Source organism: Camelina sativa, chromosome 17, assembly GCF_000633955.1.
Source record: "Camelina sativa cultivar DH55 chromosome 17, Cs, whole genome shotgun sequence".
Classification (NCBI taxonomy): Eukaryota; Viridiplantae; Streptophyta; class Magnoliopsida; order Brassicales; family Brassicaceae; genus Camelina; species Camelina sativa.
Genome location: NC_025701.1, coordinates 13503145 through 13519920, shown reverse-complemented (window position 1 = coordinate 13519920; position 16776 = coordinate 13503145). Strand labels below are relative to the sequence as shown.

The window sequence follows — 16776 nt, the reverse complement described above, 5'->3', positions numbered from 1 at the left end:
AGTTCTTTTAAAATTAATCCCGCACAGGTCCAATCCCTAGTTACTTACACTGCAATCATATATATCATGCTGTACATAAATATTTGGTTTTTGATGCTTTTCATTAATCACATTTAGTTATTTACACAAGATTAGCAAATACACAGCGAATACAGGAATCATTCACAAAGTTGATGAATTGGGGACATTTTGGCATAACACACAAACTCACACCTCCAAACCGTCTAGAAGAATGATGTTAAAAAGAGGGGATCAGAAGTGGATGAGAACGCTGGTCAACTGAGAAGCAGATGGTTTAATCTGATCACACACTCTCCACTTGGACCCTTTTTCTTTATCAAGGTCATACATTAAGATCTCATGTCCACAAACCCTTGAAAACAGCAGAACCTTATCGTTCCATACTCCTAGTCTCACCCAGAAACCGCCCTCCGTCCGAGGCACAAACACCGAACTCCACGAATTCTCCTCTGGATCAAATACTCCCAGACATCCAGGCATGTTCCTGTCCATGTAATACACTTTGTTCCTTACAACAGTGTAGGAATAGACCGACACTGATTGCTCCGAGTTTAACTTTTCCCATGTCTGCGTTTTGGGGTCATATATGTCGATGAACCTCGATCCGTTGCCTGAAAAGATCATCAAACATAGCTTAACCAATGTTCATCGGAATCTATATATGTCCATTGTCTCCTACCTACAGCGTAGAGTTTGGAACAGAAGGAGAATGCAAAGCCACGCCAGACCGGGCGGTTTGGACAATCCATAAGACTCCATTGGTTAGTTTCTGGGTTATACACTTCCGCGTTGGAAAGGCTATAAGTATCTGTTGAATAGCCTCGAATGACATACAAAAGGCCATTCACTTCAGCAAATGCAAAGTTGTAACGTGGTATGTTCATGTCCGCTAGTTTCTTCCAGCTACAAAATTTCGGACATGATATCAGAATAAAACCAGACAGGACCACGCTACTACCATTTTAAGTTTGTGATGAAGCTTAAAGATTTTTTTGTTATAAGAATGTCATTCTCAGTTCTTCACTAATTAATTAACTGATTCAAATTTAAACTAATGAGGATAATGTCACATTTGATCAGAATGTATGGGAAAGGGGAGTTGAGATTGGTGACCTGTTAGTAGCAGGATCAAACTCGTAAACATCGGCAGAGGCAGAGACTGTGGTACTATTGATCCCAGAGCCGTCAACCTCCGTATATCCTCCAATGAACACAATCTTCCCGCCATCAAGAACAGCAACGCCGAAACCGCGCTTCAAGGGACCAGGAACAGGAGGGATCTGGCCTAACTTGTTCCCAGAGGCGTCAAAAACTTCCCAGTACACGTCTCTTCCACATTCGCTTTCCATCAGAACACAAAGGAATTCCTCCACGGTTCCGGTCAACTTTCGGAAGGATGCAAAATGCTTGCTCCTGAGGAATGACCTCCATCTCCAGCACACCTGAGAAGTGATCTGAAAGCTAGACCGGGGGATTTTCGAGAGACAGAGCTCCGCTGCATCGTCCGTCAAGCCAGGTATGATCGGATATGACGACGACGACTCCACAACCATCTTCACAATTTTACTTCCTTCCCTTAATCACTCATTGCGTCATTTAATGATATGCATATATTGCCACTATAAAATACTGGTTTGAGTAATCAATTGGATAACAAACTAAAGATAGAAAAACATTGACCAAATGTTTTCGAATTTAAAAACAGGATTTTATCAAACTAAACATATACAGCAAGTGCTTACCTTTTCAAAGATAGAGACTTTCTATTCAACTAACTAGTTCTTATATTTTATTAAAGTTTACTTACTCCTCCCGTTGTGTATCACATACTCACCATTTTTGTAAGCTTTAGGACAAAGAAGCCGTCACATCCGTGTTAAACACAACCCAGAGTCAAGTAGAGCTAATCAACCTCAACAATTTTTGCGCCCTTTACTTGTATACGAGCTCTCTTCTTGTTTCTCTTTAAACTTGAATGACAATCTCGCTTCCTTTTTTTTCCTTTTGCCAACGCTCTAGTCTTGTCACTTCCAGAATATGACTTGATCCTAACAGCTCGAAATTCCTCTGCAGTGTCGGGCCTCATAAGCAGAACTTGTGGAGGTTGGTTGGCTCCGCAGATACGCCCAAAATAGTAGAGAGGGTCAACATAAGATGATGATGAAACTACTATTCCTTTCATGCTCTTTGGCCTCACAAGTTTTATGAACTCTGCAATCTCCTCATAGCATGAATGATCAGAGTAGTGCACGGAGTACATATAGTCATGGAACTTATGCACAGCGGCCGCTTGTAATTCTTTCTGAGCAGAAATGGTTTCATTCTTCATACTGGCAGTAAGAAAAGAACCAGAGAGCTTGTCATCTCCTTTGAATGGTCTTTTCACCCATGGAAGACCGGAAGGCATGATACCAATAGTTGGACACATAGTATTAAGACCCTCGAGAGTCCTAATGCTGAAACTATAACGCGGGACAGCACGCACTCTTGTAAGAGATGTATCCGTAGTGAAAATGTCTTGAAACCCAAGGAGATGCATTGTACGAAGACGCTCAGGCCAAACCCAAATCTAGGAATAAACAAAGAAAAAAACATATTATCAGACTAATCCATTTGCAGGAAGGATAAAAGAAAGGCAGATGATTTCAATATTCAATAAGAAACCTTGATATTGAGAATACGAGAAACATGAACAAGCAAGTCTTCTTTCCCCAAAGAATCAACTGCTATAATGATATCATGTGAAGGATGAGATGCGATTATATCAGCAACCTGCAATCCAAAGATAAGGACTATGAAGAGAAACAACATGATTCTTCAGGGTTTAAAGGTTTACAGGTTAAGGGTTTCAGGTTTTACCAGATCCGCAGCGACTTGACGAGAAGGGAAGGTGTAAAGTGGGTTGCAGTAAGTGTTATCCAAATAGAGAATATCAACTGGAGATTCATTAATAGCATCAACGAGAGTGTTTCTAGCTTCATCTGCTTCATCAGCATCCCAACGAAAGTCTCCAGTGTAAAGAAAACATCCAAAATCGCCACGGAATAAGAACATCACGGAACCTTACAACACCACCACATCATACAATCAAATTCCAAATTCTCACCGAGAAAACAAAAAAAACACTTACTCTATAGAGATAGATTACAGTATCATCAATCATACCAGGACAGTGGTGAGCATCGATGGCCATGAAATGGAGACGGACGGTGGAGCCGGAGGAAGGAGAGCGAAGGGAGAGAGATGTCCAGGAAGAGAGAGGGACGACGCGAAGCAATGAGAGGTCGAATCCTGGGAATCGGGAGGGAAAGAGAGAGGCGGTTGTGCGGGAACAGTAGAGAGGAGCCTGGGACCAGTCGCCGGAGAGGCCACGCGTGTGATCGGAGTGCATATGAGTCAAGAAGTAGGCTTGACTCCCATTTCTCCATCGATCCACTGATATCAGACCACTCTCCATTTCTGATTCTTTCAAAAATTGAAATTTGCTGTTTTTTTTGGAAGTTTCTTAGTGACGACGATGGTTCCTTCATTCATTCATTGGGCTCATTCATAATTGGGCCTATTTTGGGCTTTACAGCTCACTCTCTTCATAGTTTGCGATTGAATCATTCATGACGCTAAAGAGGTTTTACAAATTCTTCACTTCTGTTCATAGTTTGCGAACTGATTCATCATGTTTCATGATACCAAAAAACAACGATCCAGTCACACACGTAGGTATAAACACAAGACAACGATGCTGAAGGGGGTTTACTACCAATTGCAATCAATCCAGGTTATTAAACTGTGTAACCAGAGTAGTCTTCACAATTGCAAGTTTTAATCAAAGTGTGACATAAAATTCATCTTACTATACCCAAATCTTACTTTGCTTCATGAATATGTATTGGTTACTAAAAGCATATCCAAGGAGTAGAGAAGAAATAAAAAAAAGGAGGGTCTTTCAACAAACCAACAGCCATAATTATCATTCTTAAAAATTGGGTCTTGGTCTTTATAGGAAGCAGGAAGCTAACAAAATGTATTAAGGGGGTAACACAAGTGAGCACAAAAAGACTTGTCTATAATAAAGCTCAAGATGAGGCTCCTTTCTTTGACTTTGCTGCCAACTGTGTCTCCGGCTGCAAGAACACAACAAAAATCATATGAGATCAATTATGAAGATGAAAATCAGGATTTGTAACGATTAGAAAAGAACACTGAGATCAATCAGTGAGCTCAATCAATTTACCTCTTTCTTCACAGGCTCTTCCTTCTCTGACAAAATCAACTCGATGTGGCATGGGTTTGACATGTAAGCTGCAAAGATAGAATTAGACCAAGAAGTCAGTACAATGTGCATGAAGAAACAAAGGTTGGAGAAAGAGTAGAAAACAACTAAAGAAAAACATACGATTGATTCTTCCATGAGCCCTGTATGTCCTTCGCCTCTGTTTTGCTGCTTGGTTCACTTGGATGTGTGAAATGAAAAGGGCATCAACATCCAAACCTTTGACCTAATAATCAAATGTTTACAAAAAACTTTTTAGTTACTGAGAAATATAAACATGAGAATAAAACCAAAAAGAATCAATAACAAACCTCAGCGTTGCTCTCAGCATTCTTGAGAAGATCAAGAACGAATTGAGCAGATTTAGCAGGCCAGCGACCTTGACCATTTGAATGCCTGTTCTTTGCCTGAGCAGTACGACCAACACCACGACAGAAACGGGTGAAAGGGATAGCTTGCTTGTGAGCTATGACATCTTCCAAGTACCTTTTGGCCTTGTTCAATGGTAGCTTCCTTATGGCGTGCGCTGTCTCCCTAGTGTTCTGCAATCCAAAAATCAAATTCAAAAATAAAACTATTAGATTCACAAAAACTCGACCACACAAACTCAGTTCGAATCAACTGGTGTGATATTTAAACCCAAACCACAACCGTTAACATCTTTTTTAAAAGAACAAACCGAACCTATTGCATCATAAGCATAAACCAAGCAACAGCTATAAGCTTGTGTAAGAAACAAAAGCAAAAGAGAGGTATTGCTAACTACATGATTTTAGTCTTAAACCACAGGGAAAAATGTAGATCGTAAATGATACAAATCTGCACTATATTACAATACTGAAAAGGATAACAAAGCTAAGCTATATAATGTACCATCATGGACTGAACCTTATGCTATTAGCAAAAGACACTGGCTCACCCATTCACGATGACCAATTCGATTTCCCTGACATTTACGTGAGTGTCTGTTATATACAACAGAACCCTGCTTTTTGCTAATCAGGTTTTGTTCTAACTACGAACTTAAATCCTCAAGAAACACCCTAATCTAATCATTTCCAAGATCCGAAATCAGTACAAGAAATTTACCTTGAAGTGAACCCTGAGATCGGCTCCTCTCGCCTTGCATGCTGCAAACGCAAACAAATCGAAACCCATTTCAATCAGTAATCATTGCATCGCTTCAGAAACAACAGTGAAGCTAGAAGAAGCTAAATATAAAAACAACATAGAGACAAAGAAAGAGTTCTTACATTTGGTGGAATTATCGGGCTCTTGCGAGTACTTCACCTGAAGAAAGAAAACAATAACAAAGGCGTTAGAACATAAGCAGAAGAGCACCATACAGATGAGAAAACTTCGTAACGACTGTAGTATAGAGCATTTACCATGGCGACCAAACACAAAGAACAGAGGACGGAGAGACTGGAGATCTCTTTATTTGGAGTTCCCTTTTTATATAGGGGAACATATGAAACCCTAATCGGCCATTAGGTGACGTGGTCTAATTTAGTGGGCTTTTTAGGTTTACGTATCTTACTTTCAAATTGGGCTTTTATCCGCTCCGCTTTGACAATAATAGGTTATAATAAGCCCAATGAGGTGTTGTAAAGCACCGACGACTTGTATGTAAGGCTAAAACCCTCGGAACTTGTTTTCATATCGAGGAGAGACGTCTTCGACTTTTTTTTTCGCAGTAAACCGAACCACCGAACCCTAGAATTTTTTCCGACCTGAATCGTGACGATGGAGTTCTCTGCCGCCGACTTTGAAAGGCTACTCATGTTCGAGCATGCTCGCAAATCTTGTGAGGCTCAGTACATTAACGATCCTCTTGATTCCGAGGTTTGTACTACTATACTACTCCTCTCTCCTGAGTAATATCTACATTTTTTTCTTGTTCTTGCTTCTAGTTCTCCGTTTTTGTTGTCTTGGATTACATGATCGGGCATTAGATTGTTCTAATTGTTAAGTATTTGTTCTTGAGATTGATTACTTGATTTGTCTTCTTTGTGAATGTTTACTCTGTATTGATACTAATCACTGTGTTTAGTTTGGGTCTTGAATTCGATTGAAAGGTGTTCCTCTGAAATTACATTTTCTTCGAATCTTTTTTGATTTTATATGAAGAAGTGAAGAATACCTTTGTGGTTAATTTTATTTCCTACAGAATCTTGTGAAATGGGGTGGAGCATTGCTTGAACTTTCTCAGTTTCAGAGCATTCCTGATGCGAAAGTGATGTTAAATGGTATGAGTTCATTTAAGTCTTTAACTAATCTTTGCTAATTATGTACTCATGAGTTCTCTTTGCTCTAAGTATCACAACATATTATTGATCATACAGATGCTATTTCCAAGCTGGAAGAGGCGTTGACATTAAATCCAGGGAAGCATCAGGCTATGTGGTGTATTGGGAACGCCTACACTTCCATTGCATTTCTTGTTCCGGATGTTGATGTAGCAAAAGGGAACTTGGATAAAGCCACTGAATATTACCAAAGAGCTGAAAATGAGGTATACTTCCTTAGATTTTTTTATGCTTTGGAAAATTTGAAACTTATATATGTTGTTGTGAGTGTAGTGAGACCAACTTTTTATTTCTTTTGTTTTGAAGGACCCAGGCAATGAGATGTATCTCAAGGCTTTGGAAGTCGCAGCAAAGGTATTATTTCAACTTTCCATTTTCAGAGTCAAATCTTGTGTACCACAGATTATAACATTTATCATGGAGAGAGACTTACCACTGCTATTTTTATTCCATCTTCTGTAGTTCTTTTATTTTAGAGCTCATGTTTTTTTTCCTGTGTATGTGATTAGGCCCCAGAACTGCATGTGGAGTTCACCAGGCAACAAGTAATGGGACAGCAAGCGCTAGTTGGAGGAGGAGGAGGAGGTCCTTCAGCTTCATCGAATGTTAGTGTAAGTTATCATGTATTTTGTTGGTTAGTGTGCTGTTCAATATTTTGAAAGGTGTCGTCTTCTTTCACACAGTTATTCTCGAGTACCGAGTTTCATTAGAACATAAGCGAGTGAAAGAATCTCATATGTGGGTTAAATTTTTTTCCGTGGTTGCTCAGAGAGATTGCCTTGCTTTTGCAGAGTGGTAAGAAGAAGAAGAAGAACTATGACTTCACTTATGATGTATGTGGTTGGGTAATCCTCGCTGTTGGGATTTTTGCTTGGGTTGGCATGGCAAAATCCCTTGGCCCTCCACCACCTCCTGCTAGATAAAGCTTAAAGCCGTAATATTGGTAATGCCCGCACACACAAACTTCTAGTTACATCTCCCAAGCACAGAGAGGTACTAAGTTGAAGAGTAACCGTTTGTGACTTACCAACGAATTGATTTGTTTATTTTACTATTAGGATGTTTTGTCCCTTCATATTGGTTTTCGTTTTTCGTTCTTTTTGTCTTTGGGGTAAGAGAAGTTCTGTTGCCATCATCTTAGCTATGTTGTTGTGGGTTTTGTTTGCTGGCACGATATATCTATGAGTTTTTTATTCACATAAAAATACTGAAACTTCCTGTAAGAATAACCTATGAGATTTGAAGCCTAAAGATGGTACCCCTTGCAATTTTGTGATAGATACACTTTACATACAAAAACACTGTACACGCAAATGTTCAAGTGTATCAAGCACAGAAATGTCGAGTTTTGGGTGGGTTTCTAACCATGACCTCTCAAGGGTTGTAACCTCATCTAGCACTGAACATAATTCTACCTATATGAGCCAGTTAACTTGAGGGTTCTGTAATCTTCATGTCTTCATCGATCACTTAAACAAACTTTAGGGTTGGTCCTGAGTCCTGACTAAAATTATTGGCTTAATTTAAATACGTAACGACCTTACAGAAGACAAAAACCTAAGGGCATAAGTGGCCTTTTATACCTTATCCCTCGCCAACGCCTAAGAAATTTTTTATAAATAAATCAAACGCAGCGTTAAGTCTGTCTTTTCGACTCGAATCGACTCATCATCATCTCTGCTTGGAAAAAAAAAATGGCTTGTAAAACGATATTGCGATCCGTATTCGTATCGGAATCACGGCGGACTTCGGGCGCTAGTAGATGCTTCTTTCTCCCTCCTTCACCAGTATCAGTTCCAGTCCATGGTTTGTTCCCGGCGCCAAAAAGTCTATGTTTCAGTGGTTTCGCGTCTGCTCCCGAGCGGGCCACTCGGCTTAATTGCAGCCATAACGATCAATCTGATCAAGGTCCGCCTCAAGAAGCTGTTCTCAAGGCGATTTCAGGTTCTCTCGCGCCTACGTTTATTTCTTCATTTGAGTTATTTTCTTCTTTTAGCCGAGAAATGGATTTTTTTTTATTATCGGGATGCGATATGTTTGGATCTGTGATGAAATTGGGAAACGTATTTGTTGATTCGATTGACCTACTCCTGCTATTTTTGCTCGATTATTCCAGATTTCAGAAACTGTTCTGTTTTGTCGATTTAGCTAATCCTACTACACTTGTGGTTTATTCGCTAGATTAGTAACTATATCAAGCTTGAATGGTGAAAGATACAGATGATGTTAATGTCACGAGTACTAGTTTATTGATTGATACTTTTGTTTCCCGTTTCTTTTGGTGATGGGATGCAGAAGTGTCAAAGACTGATGGGAGGGTTGGTAAAACTACTAATATGATTATTGGAGGCACTGTGGCTGATGATTCTGCTAAAGACTGGCTCGAACTTGACCAAAAGGTATCCCCATGCAGATATCTTTCTTATTCTTTCTTTGTTTGGTCGGTTTCTTGTAGAGATTACTGGTTTTTATGCTTGCGCTGTAAAAATTGAAATGCATTTAGTAAATTTGAAGAAGTAGGTGCATCTTGCTGACCCCAAGGCTGGTGTTTTACTTGCCAGGTCAATACATACCCGACAGAAAGAGGGTTTACTGCTATTGGTACTGGTGGCGATGACTTTGTGCATGCTATGGTTGTTGCTGTTGAATCTGTTATTGAACGACAAATTCCTGAGGTAATTTTTTTTTCTCTTTCTTAGTATCAAGATTTTTTGGTTAATATTGAAGCTCCTGATATTCAATCTGGATATGGAAACATGGTGTCAATAGATACATAGTATACCCCTTATAAAAACGCAACAGACTTCTTACTGTTACATCAATCTTTTGTTTAGTGTTCGCTTCTTTAGCATATAGAGGACATCAGGCGTTTCAGTACTGTGTCTGTCGTGGTCCTGAAATGAAGTATTTAGTAGGTGGAATCATTAATATTGACCTGTTGGGGGGTAGGATTTTTTATCCGTTTGAAGTCACTTAAGTAATTGGTTAGGGAATCCAAACTTTGTAATTGTTAGAAGTAAACATATTCTTTTTGTACTGTGAACTTTAATTTTGTTATGATTTGCTTCAATCGGTGCTGGCACAAAAAATCTCTGCTACTGTCGTCTTGATAATTACAAATATAACATGTATACGAGTGGAAACTATATGCACCCTACTTTGCTTCGCTTACATATGTTTCTCTTGCTTTGGTATATGCTTAGTCTTGTAAAGTATAGCTGCTAAAATGTTTATTCCTTTATATTATTATGTTTCGGTGTGAGAATCAGATAAGACTATTTTTTAATGTAATGTCTTTCAACCAATATTCAAATACATAGAACACGAGAATCCTACTAATGCTGCAAATCTGTTTTTTCCCCCATCAAAGGATTGTGTAAAGCAGACGTTATCAAGCAAAGGCAAATATGTGTCGGTGAATATTGGCCCTATCCGAGTTATCTCTAGCGAACAGGTTTTCCCCTTTTCCCTCTCTCTCTCTCTCTCTCACACACATGCACATATGAAAAGTCATATGATATGGGTATTTAGGCATTAGAAGCATAGAGAACCAAACCTTATTTACACAGAGGATGAGAGAAAGTTAGGAATTGAAGATTGATGTGATGAGAACTTGTGTTGTTTGGTTTGACAGGTTCAAGCTGTGTATAATGCAATGAGGAGAGACGAAAGAATGAAATACTTCTTGTAGGTTTGAAGTCTGTAGAATCAGGGGTCTTCCCTCTGTTACTCTTCTCCATTGCTACTATGTAAATTATGCAGTGTAAGGCCATCATTAATTATTATTTTTGCTTATCTACAGCAACTACGTCATCCTTTATCTGTTAAGACAGTTTTTAGAAAAATGTCTTATGCATATGGGAGAAATTAGGCGATTATATTTAAAATGGCTTAGATGCAAATAAAGATAAAGCTTTTAAAAATAATAGTTGTTTTAGGTGGGAGCTTATCCTCGGTATCTCTCTGAAATAGAGTTGGAGTTGGTTCTAAGATTAATGCCCAGAGATGTGTGGCTTCTTTTACAAGTGAGGGGCCAGAGTCCAGAAAATAAAGAAAAGCCGAAGAACAATTCTTGAGTTCACTCCTAAGGTGAATACCTTTGTTCACATCTCATTATTTTAGCCAATGAAAATCTGATATGTTATAATGCATTTAAGAACCTATTTATTCACTTCTTATAAAATAAGAAAACAAAATTTGTAAAATTAAAAACTTAAACCGTTTATTTATAAACCCAAACCGATATATAATTTCATTCTAATTGTAAAATCTAAACCCTAATCATCTCATTTATAAACCCAAAACGACATATAATTTCATTCTAATTGTAAAATCTAAATCCTAACTATCTCATTTGTAAAGTCAAATCGACATATAATTTCATTCTAATTATAAAATCTAAACTCTAACCATCTCATTTGTAAACCCAAACCGACGTATAATTTCGTTTTAATTGTAAAATCTAAACCCTAACCACTTCATTTGTAAACCCAAACCGACATATAATTTCATTTTAATTGTAAAATATAAACTCTAACCATTTCACTTGTAAATCCAAACCGACATATAATTTTGTTTGAATTGTAAAATCTAAACCCTAATCACTTTATTTGTAAACCCAAACCGATACATCATTTCATTCTAATTGTAAAATCTAAATCAAGCCAATATATAACTTTCTTTAAAAAAAAATATACAGAATTTGTTTTCTTAATCTGTTTTGCTTTTTAATTTAATTTTGATTTATTCTTTTAAATAAAATAATATATAGAAGATTCTGATTGGTTGAAAAGGAAAAAGTGAACAAGAATAAACGTAAGTATTTTCCAAAGCCGAATGACTGACTGATGAACTCTTGGACTATAATCTAATCTTGTTTGGATACAGAAACGTAGACTATCAATTTATTATAATGATATAATTAGTGGTTACATAACTTGAAAATCTATTATTTTAAGGTGGAGAAGCATATAGAGGTGTGTACTTCATAATGATGAAAAGTTGTTCGGAACTGAGCTACTGTAGATGTTACTCTGTCTCACTCTCAGAGTCGTGGTTGGAGGGTATCTCACAGAGCTACTTAGTCTAATTATGGTATCTCACAGAGCTACTTAGTCTAATTATGGTATTGATTAAAATACAAAGATGGTGATTATTGGTTAAGGAGAACAAAAAAGTGGAAGGTGAGGGGGTTATCTTGAATCTTTTAATCTTGAAATTAGGTTAAGTGGCACTGTTGGCCAACTAAAAGCAACCCCAAATATACTCAATAATGACACTCATAATCTCTCTCCCTCTGTCTATTCTTTTATTGGGTTAGGAATGACAAAACTCTTCAAGGAATTAATGATACTAACTTGCTTACAAAGTTAGAAACATACACGAAGTTTGTAATATAAACCCTACCAAAATCGCCACTTTACAATCATTTCATTCACTCACACACGCATAACATAACATTACAACCATATACATACACATATATACATACATTTCGAGCTGAGGGAGAGAGATGAAAGATCGGATGGAGCGATTTGTGATATTGCCGTTTTCATTGGGGTGTTCAACGCAATCCAGCGTCGCCGTGGTCACTACTCATCAACACAAGAAACCAAACCAACTCATTAAAAGTACCTACTTCTTACACCCACGTACGTCGTCCTTTTGTTTTTTTTTTCCTTGCTTATCCTCTTTTTCTGAATAATATTTTTGTATTTTGGTTTTCAAAGGAAGAGAAGAAACTGGTGAAAATGGCTCAGTTAAAAAAGAATGCACAAAGATGGAGAACAACGGTGTCGGTGCAAATACCTCAGATGGTATGTATCTTCAAAATCATTCGAAGCTTCAAAAGTTTCTCTCACTTTGTCATTCTTACGTGCGGTTGTCGACTCTCTTCCTCGTTATTTCTAAATGATCTTTTTGTTCCTTTTTTGGTTATATAAGGAAGAGAAGAAAGTGACGAAAATGGCTCGTTCAAAAAAGAATACACAAAAATGGACAACAACGGTGCTAATATATCAGATGGTATCTACAGAATTATCCGAAGCTTCAAAAGTTTCTCTCACTATTTCATTCGTAGGTTCCTTTTACTTTTTCTTTTCTTGTCATTCTCTTCTTGGTAAAAACTGGAAACCCTTTTGTACCTTTGACATTTGACACAAACTAATTACAATTACCTCCATTTTTTTTTATTGTTTAGCAAGCTAATAATATTTTGGGCCGGGTTACCATAAACTCATTTGTCTTATGATTGTTAAGTAAGGGCCAAAGTTAACCAAATAAGCATTTTACGTTTTGAGTAACAGTGAATTTTGCGGTAGTTATGGCCCCTATCAATTGGCATGCTTGCTGTCGGCATAGATTTTATGCATTAGTCAATCATAGATTTTTTTGTACTTAATTTTTTTTGAAGTGTTTTAAGTTTATTCTTCAAAATTGGGGGAAAAAAACAAATAATAGTCGGATATACATGTTATTTTTGTCCTTAATTAAAAACATGGGAGAATTGAAAAGTTATAGATTGATCATCATCATTAATGTACTGACGACGACAGTATGACCAGGTTACGAAGAGGAGACGAAAGAGAGAGAGGCAGAGATGGAGATAGGGTTTCCAACGGACGTGAAACACCTGAGCCACATCGGAATAGATGGAATTATGACCACTTTTGACCACTCCTCCTCATCTTTTCCATTCTCCGGTTTTCAACTCACCACCACCGTCTGATATTTTTTCACATGCATCTTTTTATCTAAAAATCAATGACATTTATTTCTTTTAATAGTTGTAACTTGTAAGAAAGATCTTATTCGGTTGCAAGTAAATACCCCAAAGCTCCAAAAAGTTTATTCAATATTAATGAACTCTTAAATAGATGGCAACTACTATTTCCTCTTCACCATTCATGCAAATTATAATTTTTTCATTTTTGTAACGGTAAAATTTACAAAATTGTTCATTGTAACTAAAAAAAAATAACAGAAAGTGTTACTTAAAAATTAAAAATAATAATTAATTTGCAGTATTGATAATAATATCATGGAATTAAAAAAGGTCACACTAGTCACCACTCAGTCACACACTTGGTGACTAGTGTGACCTTTTTGGGGGGGAGAGAGGATGAAAAGGAGCAAGCTGCTCATCCGATTCCCCTGAAGCGATTATGCTGTTGTTGTTGTCTCACTCTCCCTCTCGCTCTTAGTCATCAGCCTCCTTCTTCTCCGATCGTCAACCTCCGGAGAGCTTTCTTCGGCGGTTTCTTCTCTGTTCTCTACTTGAGGTTTCTTCCTCTTCTCTTATTTACTCTCCCCCAAATTCTTTGGAATACAATTTCTCCTGAGATTTAGGCTTTTATTCTTACAGTTTAGCTTAATTTTAGAAAGAGATTGATTACGATTGTTAAATCAACCGAAACTGTAGTTCATCTTAGGTATAGAAAGAGGAATTTGCTAGAATGGCGGAATCGTTTTTTCTGGCTGTGGTGGTGTCCTTTGTTTGCTCTTCTCTTCTCTGTTACTGTAACTTAAGAAAAGCAAAAGACGTCCTTAGTCTTAGGTATTTATTAACTAGGCGAATCGGAATTGGATTGTTGCATCGATCACTTTGCTTCTTCTAATTACTTTGGTTAGTTAGATGAATTTATTTATTGATTGAGAGGGACCATTTTTTTTGCTTTCATTGAAAACCTTAGCTGAGAGGGGGACCGTGATTGGGATCGAAACCTAACTTACTGTCTCATTTTGTTAGTTCAATCTTTATTGCTGGAGATTAAAGAGCTTTGTTTCCTTCATATTGCTTAAGTTTTTTGGGTGTCTTTTTCTTTGCACGTATACTTTTTTTTTAATTCAATGTGTAAATTTTTAGACCACAATAGCGAGCTTTTTTGGTTTTTGAGGACGTTAGTTATGAAACTTTCTTCAAGTACAAAGGATGAATGAATGGGTAGGGAAGGGGGTTTTGCAGTAGTAATGATGGCTATAGGTTTAATGACTCGTTAGCGTCTGTGTTTCTTAACAAGTTGATTGATTGATAATTCTGGGCTATCTCATTGGAGGAATCTGTGGGTCCTGTTGAATAAATGCCACTTAGTTTTTTGTGTGATGGAGAGCACTCAAGGGAGCTAAGAAAAGGAACACCCTTTCTTTTGCCCTTTTTGCTGGTCTGGGTGAAACATAGAAAGCTTTCTCTTGCTGACGTTTTTTTTGATCAACTGGTGAGTCATAAACGCTGACGATCATTGTGCGGTGCTTGACATTCTCATGTTTCTCTTCTTTCTTACCGGTATTTGTAGTTAAAGGTTGTTGTCTATAAGGTATTTGTTTGGCTGGTTAGGTTTATTTATAGGATTGTGTCTATTCTTCTCTTGAAATGATTTTGGCTTTCATTTACTTTCCCTAGTTCTGCAAATTTATCTGTTATTTCAGCTTTTTGTTTCTCTGGCTTTTTTGGTGGTAGGTCTATGAAATTAACCCACATCTTGAATGGACTGCAACATGGTATCTTCATCCCAGTGGGACTGGGAGAATTTGATCATGTCCAATCCGTCAAAGTCTGAAAATGAAAAGAAGCAGCAATCTACCGAGTGGGAATTTGAAAAAGGTGAAGGAATTGAATCTATAATTCCAGATTTCTTAGGCTTTGAGAGAGTCAGTAGTGGCTCCGCCACCAGTTTCTGGAACACTGCTGTATCGAAAAGCTCACAGTCGACCTCTATCAACTCATCATCTCCCGAGGTCAAACAATGCAAGCTTGCACCACAAAGTTCCCCTGGAGATTCTTGCAGCAACATAGATTTTGCCCAGGTGAAGGCATCCACCACTGCTCTCGAGGCATCTGTTGCCTCTGCTGAATCAGATCTTTGTTTAAAACTAGGAAAGCGGACATACTCTGAAGAATTTTGGGGTAGAAACAATAATGACATTTCAGCGGTTTCCATGAAGTTGTTGACTCCATCTGTTGTTGCTCGGAAGAAATCCAAATCGTGTGGTCAGAGCATGCAAGTCCCGCGTTGCCAAATTGATGGCTGTGACCTGGATCTCTCGTCTGCTAAGGATTATCATCGTAAGCATAGAGTGTGTGAAAAGCATTCAGAGTTCCCAAAAGTTACCGTGAGAGGCATAGAACTTCGATTTTGCCAGCAATGTAGCAGGTAAAAAACCATGATTATCGTTCAGACCCGTGGTTATGTTCTGGCTTCGGTTAATTCTTAATTTACATTTTTGTTACTCTAAAGTTCCTATTCAGTAGAGGATTGATTTCTTTTCTATTGTTCAGGTTCCATGCTGTCTCTGAGTTTGATGAGAAGAAGCGAAGCTGCCGCAAACGTCTTTCTCATCATAATGCAAGGCGTCGCAAGCCACAAGGCTTATATCCACTGAATCCAGAAAGGGTGTACGGTAAGAACCGACACCACAAATTTATATAATCAATGTTTCCATCTGTCTATTCTATATCTTTCTCTATCTCTCTCACACACACAACACTTGATATCAATGTAATCTAATATGAGATGTTTACTTTTTCAGATCGGAGACAGCATACAAGTATGTTGTGGAATGGGTTGTCCCTTAACACGAGATCTGAAGAAACTTATGCATGGGGTACCACTTATGAGACAAAGCCTACACAGATGGAAACCGGCTTTGCCCTGAGCTTCCAGAGAGGTAATGGCTCTGAGGAGCAGCTGTTTGCTAGTAGCAGCCGCTCTTTCTCGGTGTTTCAAACCTCGGGCGGGTTATCAGCAGGGAAACCCAACATTCAACTTCCGGACAAAGGTTAATATCTTCACTTCTTTACTGGTCACCTAGTATATGTTGTGCATGTTTTCTGATGGATCAACCTTTTGTAGATCTCTGTTGTTGAATCTGAGTTATATGTTTTGGCAGGTCTGGGAGATTGCTCAGGAGGCCTTCATGAGTCTCAGGATTTCCACAGTGCTCTCTCTCTTCTGTCAACCTCTTCGGATCCACGTGGGACCAAACACAATCCCGTGGTCGAACCACAGCCAATATTTGGCACTTTCCCTACTCATTTCATATGACTAAGTAAGGAACACGAAGTCCCTCCATTATAAGTCAGGTTTCCTCCGATGGAGTTTCTTTTCGAAGAATAAAATAAAAGCGTGTGTAACGTTTATTGCTCTAGCTAAACCAGTCACTCGGTTGGCTTAGCTTTTC

At 38.1% G+C, this 16776-nt stretch overlaps 7 protein-coding genes across 16 annotated transcripts; 4 read left to right on the top strand and 3 right to left on the bottom strand.

The window, feature by feature from the left end:
* Positions 73-1590, bottom strand: LOC104757063 (putative F-box/kelch-repeat protein At1g27420). The gene is made up of 3 exons (XM_019239721.1): positions 1135-1590; positions 701-924; positions 73-632 (listed from the first exon to the last, which is right to left on the bottom strand). Exons 1-3 carry the CDS (start codon positions 1572-1574, stop codon positions 253-255), a joined length of 1044 nt encoding a protein of 347 aa, XP_019095266.1. The 5' UTR covers positions 1575-1590; the 3' UTR covers positions 73-252.
* On the bottom strand, positions 1681-3528 carry LOC104757064 (5' exonuclease Apollo-like). Its single transcript, XM_010479776.2, has 4 exons — positions 3187-3528; positions 2881-3083; positions 2686-2793; positions 1681-2590 (listed from the first exon to the last, which is right to left on the bottom strand). Exons 1-4 carry the CDS (start codon positions 3476-3478, stop codon positions 1925-1927), a joined length of 1269 nt encoding a protein of 422 aa, XP_010478078.1. The 5' UTR covers positions 3479-3528; the 3' UTR covers positions 1681-1924.
* On the bottom strand, positions 3944-5756 carry LOC104757062 (60S ribosomal protein L17-1). Its single transcript, XM_010479773.2, has 7 exons — positions 5680-5756; positions 5545-5581; positions 5381-5421; positions 4603-4833; positions 4415-4517; positions 4253-4320; positions 3944-4142 (listed from the first exon to the last, which is right to left on the bottom strand). Exons 1-7 carry the CDS (start codon positions 5680-5682, stop codon positions 4095-4097), a joined length of 531 nt encoding a protein of 176 aa, XP_010478075.1. The 5' UTR covers positions 5683-5756; the 3' UTR covers positions 3944-4094.
* On the top strand, positions 5921-7878 carry LOC104757061 (mitochondrial import receptor subunit TOM20-2-like). Of its 2 annotated transcripts, none has more exons than XM_010479772.2 (6): positions 5921-6136; positions 6462-6540; positions 6637-6806; positions 6907-6954; positions 7110-7205; positions 7392-7878. In XM_010479772.2, the coding sequence occupies exons 1-6, from the start codon at positions 6038-6040 to the stop codon at positions 7521-7523; spliced, it is 624 nt and encodes a 207-aa protein (XP_010478074.1). In that variant the 5' UTR covers positions 5921-6037; the 3' UTR covers positions 7524-7878. The 2 variants fall into 2 exon arrangements, with proteins under 2 accessions (XP_010478074.1, XP_010478073.1); XM_010479771.2 differs by having other exon boundaries at positions 5922-6136; positions 7110-7211; positions 7392-7876.
* Positions 8238-10630, top strand: LOC104757059. 2 transcript variants are annotated; one of them, XR_002036135.1, is made up of 6 exons: positions 8238-8544; positions 8896-8999; positions 9162-9275; positions 9971-10054; positions 10235-10363; positions 10539-10630. XR_002036135.1 is itself a non-coding variant. In XM_010479767.2 (5 exons), the coding sequence occupies exons 1-5, from the start codon at positions 8295-8297 to the stop codon at positions 10289-10291; spliced, it is 609 nt and encodes a 202-aa protein (XP_010478069.1). In that variant the 5' UTR covers positions 8238-8294; the 3' UTR covers positions 10292-10395. The 2 variants fall into 2 exon arrangements, 1 of the variants encoding a protein (XP_010478069.1); XM_010479767.2 differs by lacking the exon at positions 10539-10630 and having other exon boundaries at positions 10235-10395.
* Positions 10610-13482, top strand: LOC104757060 (CRIB domain-containing protein RIC2-like). Of its 3 annotated transcripts, XM_010479769.2 has the most exons (5): positions 10610-10689; positions 11559-12251; positions 12330-12416; positions 12544-12624; positions 13164-13482. In XM_010479769.2, the coding sequence occupies exons 2-5, from the start codon at positions 12113-12115 to the stop codon at positions 13325-13327; spliced, it is 471 nt and encodes a 156-aa protein (XP_010478071.1). In that variant the 5' UTR covers positions 10610-10689; positions 11559-12112; the 3' UTR covers positions 13328-13482. The 3 variants fall into 3 exon arrangements, with proteins under 3 accessions (XP_010478071.1, XP_019094281.1, XP_010478070.1); XM_019238736.1 differs by lacking the exon at positions 10610-10689 and having other exon boundaries at positions 11634-12230; positions 12544-12675; XM_010479768.2 differs by lacking the exon at positions 10610-10689 and having other exon boundaries at positions 11634-12251; positions 12544-12675.
* On the top strand, positions 13677-16750 carry LOC104757057 (squamosa promoter-binding-like protein 10). 6 transcript variants are annotated; one of them, XM_010479762.1, is made up of 5 exons: positions 13677-13880; positions 15056-15749; positions 15875-15996; positions 16126-16374; positions 16486-16750. In XM_010479762.1, exons 2-5 carry the CDS (start codon positions 15082-15084, stop codon positions 16638-16640), a joined length of 1194 nt encoding a protein of 397 aa, XP_010478064.1. In that variant the 5' UTR covers positions 13677-13880; positions 15056-15081; the 3' UTR covers positions 16641-16750. The 6 variants fall into 6 exon arrangements, with proteins under 6 accessions (XP_010478064.1, XP_010478065.1, XP_010478067.1 ...); XM_010479763.2 differs by lacking the exon at positions 13677-13880 and adding an exon at positions 13890-14813; XM_010479765.2 differs by lacking the exon at positions 13677-13880 and adding an exon at positions 14801-14881.